The sequence below is a fragment of the Eschrichtius robustus genome, chromosome 14 (assembly GCF_028021215.1).
Source record: "Eschrichtius robustus isolate mEscRob2 chromosome 14, mEscRob2.pri, whole genome shotgun sequence".
Lineage (NCBI taxonomy): Eukaryota > Metazoa > Chordata > Mammalia > Artiodactyla > Eschrichtiidae > Eschrichtius > Eschrichtius robustus.
This window is the reverse complement of record NC_090837.1, coordinates 30,947,310-30,960,650: the sequence shown is the minus strand read 5'-3', so window position 1 is coordinate 30,960,650 and position 13,341 is coordinate 30,947,310. Positions and strand designations below refer to the sequence as shown.

General features: G+C 40.8%; 1 protein-coding gene across 4 annotated transcripts in view; it reads left to right on the top strand.

Annotated features, from left to right (window-relative positions):
• Positions 1-8,164, top strand: part of TWSG1 (twisted gastrulation BMP signaling modulator 1) — a 32,094-nt gene extending 23,930 nt beyond the window's left edge. The window contains exons 4-6 of one of the 4 annotated variants that reach the window (XM_068563227.1): positions 3,889-4,155; positions 5,945-6,055; positions 8,149-8,164. In XM_068563227.1, coding sequence (XP_068419328.1) covers positions 3,889-4,155; positions 5,945-6,055; positions 8,149-8,150 — 380 coding nt within the window. In that variant the 3' untranslated portion in view covers positions 8,151-8,164. Of the gene's footprint in view, positions 1-3,888; positions 4,156-5,944; positions 8,117-8,148 lie in introns of those variants that run through there. The other 3 variants (XM_068563226.1, XM_068563225.1, XM_068563224.1) reach the window with 3 other exon arrangements.
• Positions 8,165-13,341: the final 5,177 nt, after the last annotated feature.

The following is a 13,341-nucleotide window of genomic DNA, read 5'->3' as shown; positions in this document are numbered from 1 at the left end:
TCAGTGTTTAATAAGACAAGAAGATTTCATTATGCATAGGCAAGAGAATGTGTAATAGTTATAAAATTTGTTGATGTCACAGGAGAAATTGGGTAGGGAAAGTGGAAATGGCAACAGTATCCTTATCTGCAAATGAGGGAATTAAGCAATGTGGAATAAAAGTGAGAAGTTTAAGTGTATTTAAGATTACAGAAAAAACAAATTATAGTATTAGAATAATATAATTATTAGAAATATGGGAGAGAGATGGGGTTAGTATAAATGAACTTAATCTTCATTTTTCATGTAAGAAGATTAATAAGCAATGTCTAAGGTTGTTTTTACTGCTACTTATAAATTAATAATTTTTACTTAAATTCTTGTAGCAGTAACCACCAGAGAAACTTAGAACAGACTTCAAAAGTAGCTGTGTATGGGGAGTGCAATTGCGAGTGGGAGGAGTGGGATGGGGGTGGGAGGAGGGGAAAGGAATGCTCTTTTCATTGTAAGCTCCTCTGGACTCTGTTGTTGCTGTCTAACCAGCACACTAAAAGAAAGGAGTAACTCTTTTTCCCCTTAGTCTTTTTTTTTTTAATTTTCGGCTCAAGGGATACTTGTGTTTGTTTTTTTAAATTAATTAATTTATTTATTTATTTTTGGCTGTGTTGGGTCTTCGTTTCTGTGCGTGGGCTTTCTCTAGTTGCGGCAAGCGGGGGCCCCTCTTCATCGCAGTGCGCGGGCCTCTCACTCTCGCGGCCTCTCTTGTTGCGGAGCATAGGCTCCAGGCGCGCAGGCTCAGTAGCCGTGGCTCATGGGCCCAGCTGCTCCGCAGCATGTGGGATCCTCCCAGACCAGCGCTCTAACCCGTGTCCCCTGCATTGGCAGGCGGATTCTCAACCACTGCACCACCAGGGAAGCCCTCCCCTTAGTCTTAATTTCTACCCTTAAAATGTGGTTTCATTGAGTAAACTCTAACTTGACATATCCTTAGTTTTCAAGTGTATGATGAAACAGGTCAGATTTATAAAAGAATTAAGCACAGATTTTAAAACCCCTTCGTATTTAGTTGTTGTAGGCCAAAGAACACGATAGTCATGAATTCTGACTCACTGAAAGAAGTCGCATCGGGATTCTGGGCACTTAAAGGATTTGAGATGCTTGCCTTTTCAGTTGTTGCCATTTGTTTCCTGGTTTTTGGCCTCCCAGGCTGTCATGTGCAGAGCCAATTTCTTGAAAAATTTTAGTATAATTATTATGTAAATTTTGGTAGTGAAACAATGTCACAAAGGAACAAACTTTCTCAAGAAAATGATCATGAAGAGAAATGAGAGCTCCCAAAATAAACTTTATAGTCAACTAAACAAAAGCTCCCTAACAATGATGATAAACTTCGGGGTAGTGGTGAGATGCTTCCCAGAAAGGTTTTACTAACTGGTTTAAATTATGGGTGGTTAGTAACTCCAACCAGAAAGTGATCCATTTTACATAGTGAAAATGGACAACTAAAGAATTTCCACAAAATTGAAAAGGTTACTTTTCCTGAGCAGGATAACTCCCACACTTCATTCCAAGAGCAGATTCCGTGGTTCACCACCCTTGAAAGAATGCAGAATCTGAAGAGTGCTTTAGTGTGGAAATAGAAGCAGAATCCGCTTGCCTAGGAGAACCTCTAGTGATGACCTCTGGACAAGAGCCTAATTAAAAAGAGAAGATAGATAAAAATTTTATAATGATGCCATGGAAACATATTACCTAGGAACTGTTTACTTCATGCTTCCTGGTTTTAATGCAGTGTATTGAGATTTAAATGAAAAATGCTTTTGGCCTAAGTTTGTTAAATGCACAAAACTCCAAAAAAGTTTTTTTCTTTTCTTTTTTTTTTTTTTAATGTAATGGAATCCCTGGACATGAGCACTGAAGTTTTTTCAAAGCCTCAGTAGATGTTGAGTTTAGCTCTTCTAACAGTTGGACTCAGTTCTTCACCCTTTCCTCTCTAATTACGAGTTTTTATTCATTATAGAGTCTGGCAGAAGAATATATTATGTATGTTTGCATAAAATAAGTATTCTAAGTATTATTTGCTTTTCAGTGGCACTTAAAGATTATTTCTAGAATGTGATTATTAGAGCAGTGGACACAAAATCAGGTTGAATCATAATCTTGTCTCTAATCCTAGATTATATAACATTGGACAAATTATTTAACTTATCTCGGCCTTTTTCCTTTTATGAATAAAGGAGTCTGATTTGACCATTGAATCCATGATTCTCTCACACAATCTAAATCATAAAAGTTCAGGTATATTGAAAGATATTACAAATGGTATGCACAACCTCGTTATCCTCAGCTCTTGCCTTGTTCCTTAAACTAACAAAATGTGGAACACACATGAGATAGTTTTTCCTTTTCCCTAAATTTATAAAGTACAGGAATTTATAAATTTGGTATAACTTTTCAAACTTTTAATCTGAGGAAAAAGAAAAACTTCATATTAGACCTAATAGTTGCTAAACAAAAATGAAACATAATTTAGCTTTTAAAAGTAAAATGTTCACAAAAGGAAATCCAGAGGGTTCTGTTTCAGTTATTATTTCTAGTAAGCAACCTACCCCAAAACATAGTGGTTTAAAACAGTAGTAATCATTTAGTTAGCTCACAAACCTGCATTTTGGGTGAGGTTCTTTGGGGTACCTCCTTTCTGCTCCACACAATGTCAACTGGGACAGCTCGAAGACTGGGGCTCATTAAACATTTCCACAGCTCTCTCCTTTATAGAAAAACTCCTTGGAAAAGTTTTCTATAGTGACTAATTCTCTTCTACTATTTTCTCTTTTAAAAATAATTTTTTAAAATAATTCATTTTGAAACAACTTCAAATGTAGAGAAAATTTGCCAGAAGGGTAAAAAGACTCCCCAGTTATTAACATTTTATTGCATTTGCTCCGTTGCTTGGTACCTCTGGCTCTTGCCCTCTCCCCCCCCCCCCCCCACCCAACACAGACACACACTTGCACAGTCATGGGCACACACTCCCATGAGACTCTTTTTTTGAAACTTTAGAAAGCAAGCTTTACACATGATGTCCCATCACTATTAAGCAACCTTGATCTCCTGGGCACATTGGTGTCTGCCAGATTTTTCCATATTAAAGTCGCCGTTAACCCCTTTGTAACTGATCAGGATTTTGTAGAGTTTTCCAAGAGTACATCAGTATGTTCCTCATCCAACCTCTACCCACCAGCCTTAGCATCCAGTGACGACTCCCATCTGATCAAACACCTCTATGATGATTGCCAAATGGTGCTTTACTCTTTCCTTCATTTCGTCTACATTTATCCTTTGGCACTCTGCTAAAAGGAAGAGCTTTCCCTTCTCCTCCATTTTTTTATTCTTTTATTTATAATATAAGGACTCATCAATCCCTATTTTATTCATAGGGTGGTAATCCATTACTATCACTATTTATTTTAATGTTAAAATTGTCAGTTTGGCCAGTGGGAGCCCCTTCAGGTTGCCTCCTGTGTTGTTTCGACATGTTCCATCATTCATTGATCACTTCCTTACTTTCTGGCTCAGAAAGGTGTTCCAGGGTCATTTCAGATGTTCCCTAACCCAGCCCTGGAGTCAGTCTTTCCCCCAAGGAGCTCTGTTCCTCTTAGCCAAGGACAGGTATTTAGAAAACAAGATCTGGGCACTTGGTGTGCTCAGTGCTACTAGGGTGTCATTGCCTCTAGGCCCTCTCAGCAAAAAACTTAGGAAGGTATCTATGTACAGTGTTAGAAGACACCTGATTTTAATATGTTGGAGCTTGGATTGCAAGGCAGTACCTAAGAATATCTCATGATATTTCAATCAGTGAGAAAAAGAAATTTTATTCTCTTTGCCTTCCTCGCCACCCCCACCCCCCAGGTATGTGTAATCCTCGCAACTACAGTGACACGCCTCCAACTTCAAAGAGCACAGTGGAGGAGCTTCATGAACCCATCCCTTCTCTCTTCCGGGCACTCACAGAAGGAGACACTCAGTTGAACTGGAACATTGTTTCCTTCCCTGTTGCAGAAGAACTTTCACATCATGAGAATCTTGTTTCATTTTTAGAAACCGTGAACCAGCCACACCACCAAAATGTGTCTGTTCCCAGCAATAATGTTCATGCACCTTATTCCAGTGACAAAGGTAACTGCCAAAGTTGGTTTTTTCTCTCTTGCCCCCCTCACTTTCTGTGTGGTCTGTGAAGCCTATATTAACATTATCTTTTAGAGTAGCTTTTTGGTTTTGAGTGTGTATAGTCTTACGTAAGTTCTGGACTTTAATAACCCCAATCCCTGAGTAAACAAGGAGTTGTTCTCAAAACCCCTTCAGACTTACGGCGATAGAAGTTCTGTTGGAAAATAGATAACCAGGGTCTAATTTTGATATTTATTTGCATTATGCTTTCATTGTTCTTTTCATGAGATAGCAACAAGGCTGCTTACCTTATGCAGAGTTGTTCATCGTCAGGTAACATCCAGAGTGTCCTAGGAGGTAAGGTTTCTATAATAGCATTAGTGCCACGAATGATGCCAGGTCATCAGCTGAATTTGTTAATGAACAAGTTGGTATTACATTCACCTCATTTCCAGGTGTAGCCTTACCCCAGGCAGTGCTCTGCAAATGAGTGCTGTTGGTCAGAAGGGAAACTGAATGAGAGAGTGATGTGTACAACTTGGAGAAGCATGTTAAGGAACATTTATTAGTGAGCACAGGTCATACCTTAACTTTGGAATGTAAAAAAGACATGTAATTTTCATAAAGTCTGTGATGTTTTCAAATTAAAGGCTCCACACAATTTCACTGTGGAAGAATAAGACAATTTTGAATATTGCAGTTATTTCTTAAAATATGAGATGAGTTATATATAAACAGTATAATTTGTGCTTTTTTATTTGGCTTTTTTGTTGTGCCCTCCATTACAACCCTGTCTATAAAGTCGTATGAACTTTGGCCATCAATAGTAAAAGCAAAACAGCTTTTGTTAATAAAGAGTAAGAATCCTTATTTCCTCTCAGGTTAAAGTACTTTATAAGACAAATTATAAATCTTGGGAAACATCAGAAATGTACCAAAATGTGTTTGCTACCACTTTCCCATTATTAAAATGTAAATAATCAACATGCTAGATATTAAATAATTCATAAATTTTTCTCAAAGGTTATTCAAATTCATGAACCAATAAGCAGGAAGCTAATTCCTGGAAACACCACCCAGGATAATTTCTAATAGCTCATGCTGAATTGTGCCACATTGCTAATCACATTGCATCATTTGAATTACTTTATTTTATTGTAAATTCTCAGTATAAATTTAGAACAGTGTTTTTCAAACTTGTTTTAGCTGAAGAATTCTCTCCTTATGGAAATCTTATCAGAAATGCCCAGATCAAAGTCTGAAATCTGAGGAAGTGGTGAAGGAAGCCCTTTGTGTCTGAGCTGGAGTAGGAAACTCCCTTCTCAATGTGATTAACAGATGTGATCTTTTTTCCCACACCTCACCTGTTGTCCTGGGCAGACTAGCAGCAAGAGAGCTAAGATAAATAACTGTTAACAATATTCAGCTAGGGCTTCCCTGGTGGCGCAGTGGTTGAGAATCTGCCTGCTAATGCAGGGGACACGGGTTCAAGCCCTGGTCCCGGAAGATCCCACATGCCGTGGAGCAGCTGGGCCCGTGAGCCACAATTACTGAGCCTGCGCGTCTGGAGCCTGTGCTCCACAACAAGAGAGGCCGCGATACTGAGAGGCCCGCACACTGCGATGAAGAGTGGCCCCCACTTGCCACAACTGGAGAGAAAGCCCTCGCACAAAAACGAAGACCCAAACACAGCCATAAATAAAAATAAAAATAAATAATAATAATATTCAGCTAAGTGTTAAAGCCTTTCCTGCTTTTCCTATTTATTGTGCTAAAATCTTAATCTTTTATTTTTCAGAACACATGTGTACTGTGGTTTATTTTGATGACTGCATGTCCATACATCAGTGTAAAATATCCTGCGAGTCCATGGGGGCATCCAAATATCGCTGGTTCCATAACGCCTGCTGTGAGTGCATTGGTCCAGAGTGTATCGACTATGGTAGTAAAACTGTCAAATGTATGAACTGCATGTTTTAAAGAAGGAAATGGTATGCACACCAAAGCAATTTAGTCAAGGGTATGAAAAGCTATTCAGTGATGTCTACTGGTTGCATCTGAATGCCAGCAGGTTAGGAAGATGTGAAGAGTTTGGATTGAGTTACTTCTGAAGTATGACAAATCCGGGATTGTGTTAAATTATGATTATAACTGCTCTTATTGATCTTACTGCCCGCTGCTAGCGATAAGCCCTTTCTTCTAAACACATGTACAGCTTTGATCACGTGAGAAGCAAGTGCATAGAGAACACCTTGAGAGAGGAGAGGTTTCTAACACAAAGCCTGGTGTCATTTTTTTGTCACATTCCAGAAGCCTTTTGTGTCGAAGGTTTACAGCATGTTAACATAAGTTATGATTTCTTCATTGTACTACTCCTAGGACACTGAGTTTTTAGAGTTGTTTGCCATTTTTCACTGTGCCTGGTATTATTTACCTGTTCTATAAGTAGTGTAGATATTCAAATATATTACCCTGTGTTCTCACCAAAAAATCACCATAAAAAGCTTAATTTCAAACCTCTTTATGTTGGTTTTAGAAGGTAAACGCTTACTGTTTTTACACTTTAAACCTCTTCCATAGCCGAATCCACCCTACGCTACACATACCGACAAAGCTGTAGGGGAAGTTTCTCCTCCTCGTCCATCCCCAGCCCAAAGTACTGCTGTAGGTAATGATGAAGCATCTTTACCAAGAATTGCAGGGCACACCTATGAGGCTTTGTGAAATACACTGCTAGGGTAAATAGGAAGGGAGAGCTTTCCTCTGACTTAAGGTACCAGCTTAAAGAGCTCCAGGAATGGGAAACCACTGCCAACCGGCCTCCAGGGAAATTTTATGGAAATGGCAGGGCTGTGCTAGCTGGACAGTGAGGATGGGCCTGCTCAGCCCTAGCGCCACGTTCTCCAGTGGACGGGTGGTTGGAGAGGATAAAGCAGAGAATTCCAGATATGAACGGGGAGGGTTGAAAATGCCTGGTATTCTAATGGAAGCAAACTTAAAACTACTTACATTCATTATGTTGTTATTTTGTAATCTTTCCTTTAGGTTTGTATATGGATCAGGTGTTCTTGTCAAACAAGGGTTATCACACAGTAGGAGGTTAAGACTGTGAACTGCCGCCCACCCCCGCAAAATTCCCTGTTCAAGATGACATTAACTCTAAACACACTTCAGAACATTTGGGCAGCTTTTTATATAATGTTTCAATGAAGATAAGTTTAAATAGTATGTGCCCTTCATGGTAATAAAATCTCCATCTTCAAGCATGAACCTGCAACGTACATATTTATATTCAGAGACTCTTAGCTTTACAAAATTATTAATTTCTCAAATAGTACGTATTTGAATTCTAAGTAACTTTTTAGGAATACCTCTTTGTATATCTAAATACTGTAGTATATAAAAATAGATAATGCTCTTCGTATTCATTATCTGGACAATGGTTAGTTACAAGATCATATGTAATATTATGATTAACTATCGTAAAATGTAAAGACTTGATACCTTTTCTGCTCTTTCAGATAACTCTAATGAACACTCAAGGTACTTTAGCCTTTTAAAAAGTTGAAATTTAGCTCATGGATATATTTTTTGGATGGGAAAACATTGGGATGTCCTTTTCTTACTTTTACCTAGAATGCCTTTTTTTACGAGTGCCTTGAAAACAAACATTAGTTCCCTTTCTTCATTAATACCTATAAAACTGAAGGTTTTCTTGAATTTAAGAGAAAATTTTGAGAAATCTGCAGCCAACTGCTTCATTTCAACTTTGCTGTTTTTCAGAGTCATTTATACTTAGGAATAGAGGAATGCTTTTGTGTTTATTGACAACATACTTAATGTTTCCATAAATATGTCAACAGACTTTTTTAAACTGCATTTATCTTCCTTTTTAGGTGTTCATTATTAAATTTTAAAATGTAATATCTCTCATTGGGAGAATAATTTCTTGAACCATGTTATGTTTTAACTGATTTTTCTTTCCTCTATTTCTCCAAATAGAAATTATCCCTAAATATAATGGTAAGTTGTATATTCAAATTTTACTTAACTTTTTGGCTTATGAAGGGGTTAAAAGAAAGTGTTCACCTAAACGATTCCATTTCCAATTCTATAATGTACTTCAGGTTTTGAATAACAATATTTTTACAAATTAAAACTATAACATTTGGGAAACTGATAGCCCCACTAAAATTTAGACCTTCTATTACCATTCCAAGCACAGTTCACTTCTATACTGAAGCTCTGATTAAAAAAAAAAAAAAATTAATCAAAAGTTAGGTTACCTTTGTTTATAACTGGATCCAAAACATTAAATCTTAAATCTGTAGGTATTATAAAAGCCATATACAAAAGGTTCTTTCCTCTAGTAAGACATGTCCTTGCTTGTTGGTTTTCCTGTCTCCCCCATAACATCTAATTATTACTGAAACTGTACTCATAACAGTGGCACCAAATCAAATGATAATTCAAATGCAATGTCTTTGTTTACAGAGATGCTATAAAAGAGAGGCCTTCATTTAGAAATATGATTTCTAAAGTTTCAGAAAACAAAATTGATAAAATGTTAGAATATTTGAATAACTATTTATAAATCAGAATAACATCAAAACGGAGAAAAGAAACTAAGACTTCTGAAAAATGAGGTAAATATAAATAAGCCACATATTTAAAGTTTGTTTTTAATGAAATCTTCATTGAAGATTTTTTAATCTATTCTGCATTCCCAAGACTTTATTGTATTTTACATGATCTATAACATATAAAATTATGTATTTTTTTCTTTGGTTGTTCCTATAAACAAAAAAGTATTTTAATAAAAAATTAAAATGAGTGTGCCATGTTTTTGTTAGCTTCAGCATAACAAACCAAAATAAGTTTGCTGTTTCTGCCTAGTGAGGTGATTGTTCAAGGGATCAGCCGAGGCATGCCTCCTCTCTGGACGTCCCCACAGAGTCTGCTGAAACAAAGAATCTTTCACAGTTTGCTCTCTGCTTTTTCATGGGCTTTATTCCAATATGGGGAAACCTTTGAAATGAAATACGTACCTTCTCCTTGCTTGCTCTGTGGGCCTTGTGATGCCAGCCAGCCTCACGAGAACTTCCTGGTGGTGGAAGGAGTCACTGAGAGAACAAGGTGGGAAGAGACTCCCGGCCCTTCCGCACTGACTCTCAAAGGGCAGTGTTACTGGAATTGAGAGCCCTCAGCTGTACACTTGTGAAATCAGTGTTATTTCACAGAATCACGTTTTGACAGCCTAGTGGAGGGGGAATCTGGAGAGGGGAAAATTCGAGAGGACAGGTTACTCGCCTGAGTGACTTCAGGGATGATGGACCTGAGGGGTAGATTAGTTTCAAGAACGATAGTTCATTTGATTCGGAAAGATGTTCTTTCCGAATGGCAGGCAGTCGTGTGGAGCCGAGGGGAGAGAGGGTCAGAGTTGGGGGTGGAGGGTGTCTCTGAGCTTGAGGAGTCAGCAGGGGCCAGGCCGCGGGCAGGCTGGTGCCCATGCCCGTCAGCTCCACCCCTGGCGTTTTAGTCCATGGAGCCGGTGGGCACGCCCGCAGCCTGTGGCTTAGGAGTTACAGCTTTGAGCCCTTAGAGATTTTTCCTAACCAACAGAAAATAAATTCATTTTACATCTTTTTATTTTGAAGTCTGTGCTGGAAGGATGGAGGCAGCAACAGCTGCAAGGTCTGGCTTGTGAGATGAGAACCCTCAGTGCAGAAGCAAAGACAGAAGAGACCTCTGCCCTCCCACGGGCGTGCTGTGACTCGCAGAAGGAAGCTGGAAAAGTGCAGAAATGCCCTCATTTGACTGAAGGTAGCACGAAAGTTAGACACAGTCACCACTGCAGTATCTTTACAGCAGAAAGGATTATATTTCCTGCCCTCTCCGCTTACTGCTTCACACTGAAGTCGGGGTGAGCCTCCTAGACCACGTGTGTGGTCATTACCCGCCCAACCCCAGGTCCTGCCCCAGGCGGATAGCAAGGCCTCTGTGCTTCTTTGCCTCAGAGGTGCCCAGTAGGAGGTAGGCACGCAGACAACCTGCTTTTGTTTTCCAGAAGCCTCACCTGCTCCCGGGGATTCTGCTGGGGGAAGGGGAGAGAGTGAGCACCTTGGCAGCCTGAGAGTGAAGAGAAGGCCTCGGAAGAGGCCTGGACCTCCCTGGCCGCGGGGCTGTGCCAGCCTCCACTTGCCCTGGACGAGGCTGGAGCCCTGGGCGGGCCCGCAGCTCACACAGGGGGCCGGGCTCCTGAGCCTGCAGGTGCCTCTTTCTTGAGGTTTCAGCTTAGGAATGTGAGCAGCCCAGCCCTGGTTGTCCAGGGCACCCACACTGGCCCCTAGGGCTCTGTGAGATGCAGGACAGGTGACAGCCTCTCAGGCAGACGTTGGATGCGCTGCAGCTCAGAGTCAGACTTTGATTTAAAGAAGTAAGGAGACGCGACACATGGTGCCCCGGGTTTATGGCCTCTCAGCCGCAGCCCCGGCAGCCTCGCTGCTCACACTACCTTCTCTCCTTCCTCCAACCTCCCACCCCCACCGCTGGCAGCACACCAGGTTCACTCCACCCTCGGGTTTTGCAGGAGCTGTTTCCTCTGCTGTGCCAGCTCTTTGTGCAGATTTCGGTTCCTTGTTCTGACGCAGGTCTCAGCTCAGATACCATCTCCACCACCATTTCTAAAGCAGCAGCCCCTGCCCGTGACCCCCATCCTGTTCCAGTTTTTTAATAGGCTGTGACCCCGCAAAGTGTCTACCAGCCTCTTGTTAATCATCTCTTCTCCTCAACTAGCGTTGGAAGCCCATGAGGGAGGGGCCTTATTTCTCTGTTCATTGCCGCCCTAAACACAGTCCCCTGTGCCCTGGAGGGCAGCACAGACTGTGTTATGGATGAATGAACTCAGCAGATCCTATCAGATTTCTGCTTGAAATGGTGGCTCCCCGCTGGGCTCAGATGAAGGCCCAGCTCCTCAGCAGGCTCTCAGGCCCGCAGTCGGGTCCCGCTCACCCCACCAGGCCCACCTCAGGCCTCCTCATCTCACCCCGAAACAACAGAAGATCTGCGTGCTAAAACATTTAAATACCTGCAATTTTTCATTCGAGGTCTGGCAATTAATATTCTTTACTTGCCTGACATGGTAAAAGTTCTTACTAATGTAATTTAGTAAATCAGTCAAGAAATAGTCCTTTAGCCAAAGTATGAAAAGAACTTTTCTGAAAGCCGATTTGACTCTCAAGCACATGATATATTTTCTGAGGATAAAAAGATGTGCTTTGAGTTTTAATAAAGGGCATTATAAACATTCATCAACAAGGACTTATTCCTCAGTTGCTGCATGTTGTACTGTCTGTTATTTTAAGCTTATTCATAATTCACAAAAGGGTAATGCAGTAATAATTTGTTATAATTTTTAATTTCCTGTATCCAGATAGATAGTAGGTGCTAAATATGGGCAGCCAAAAAATTTAAGAACTTTGTTAGATCCAATATTTTGGCTGCAGGGAACTCAGGAAAACAGGTTATTTATTTTTACGTCCTCGGTGTCAAGTACAAGCACCTACGTTGAATGTTCCTTCTGAGTCTGAGCTTGTATTCCCTGCCTTTGGACAAAGTTCAAGATCATGCTCTATATTTCTCTTAACGATTTTGGGTTTGCCTCTTGTTTAAGTGGCCTTTCCCCCTGGATTGTATCTGGAGATCTTCTTCCAGATACTGCTAGTAGATTCTTCAGGTTTGGGGTTTTTTTAAGAAAATAAATTGGGGTATTGGTAATTAAACTTTTGAAACTCATGCCTATGGGTATTTGGGGAGTAAAGCACGTACTGGTAGAATCGATGGCTGAGCTGGTCTGGGGCACAGACCCTCGCTGACAGGAAGCGGCGGCGTTTCTGAGTGTTTTCGCCGAGGACTTTATTCTGAGGGCCCCTCAGCGTGTGTGTGAGTCGGACGGTCAAGGACGTCTGCGGTCAGTAAGGCAGCAGTGATACCACAGGTGGTTATAGTAGCCAAAGATTTTGCCAGAGGAGCGTTCCAATGTGTTTGATTCCAGCGGTTGAACTTTTTACGTCTAGTTCACACGTGGTGGCCCATTTCCACCTTCGTTTTGTCCTTTCGGAGGAAAAGCTTGTGTGCATTCCCAGGAGACCTGGGTTGCTGGGGAGATTTTCGTTTGCTTCTGCAGCTGCTCCAGGGGGCTACCGACCGAGAAACCCTAGAACTATGTATGATATTCTACAATGTGCTTAAAACAGTGAAAATTTATGTTCACATTTGCTTGTACACAAATAAAATATCTGGAAGGATTCACAGGAAGGTGAAAACCTTGGCTGCCTCTGGGTGGGCAAACGAGAGGCTGAAGGACAGCATGGGAAGGAGACCCTGTCATCACCTGAACTGTGAGCCATGAGCATGAGTTACCTTTTCAAAAAATACATAACTAAAACTTCAGTTTCAAAAAAGACACGAACAGAAGTATTTTTCCTTAAAAAAATCAATTTTGTAACACCCCAAACCTGGGTCCCTCTCAGTGACTAGCTACCCAGTCTCTGGTAAACATGCTAACATATGACGGAGACAAAATTGTGTGCCACGGGGAGTCTTGATAGTAACTGAAAACCCCCAAACTGTTGATCTAGTCACATTTTTGACGGACAATGACATATATTCAGTTCTCAAATTCTAATAAATTGTTTCCAAACAGGATCTAAGATTTGAGCGATAAGATTTTAGGACAGATAGTCCTGCAGTCTGTGTCTTTTCCTACCTGGGATTTACTTCTTTGTCCTTATAAAGGACTTTAAGAGTGTAAAGTCAGACCACAGTATTCATTTAAACAGCCACGGGCTTCCCTGGTGGCGCAGTGGTTGAGAATCTGCCTGCTAATGCAGGGGACACGGGTTCAAGCCCTGGTCTGGGAAGATCCCACATGCTGTGGAGCAACTAGGCCCGTGAGCCACAACTACTGAGCCTGCGCGTCTGGAGCCTGTGCTCCGCAACAAGAGAGGCTGCGATAGTGAAGAGGCCCGTGCACCGCGATGAAGAGTGGCCCCCGCTTGCCGCAACTAGAGGAAGCCCTCGCACAGGAACGAAGACTCAACACAGCCAAAAATAAAAAAATAAAAAATAAATAAATAAAAATAAAAAATAAACAGCCACGTCTCAACTTCCTTAAACTAATCAGAACCAACAAAA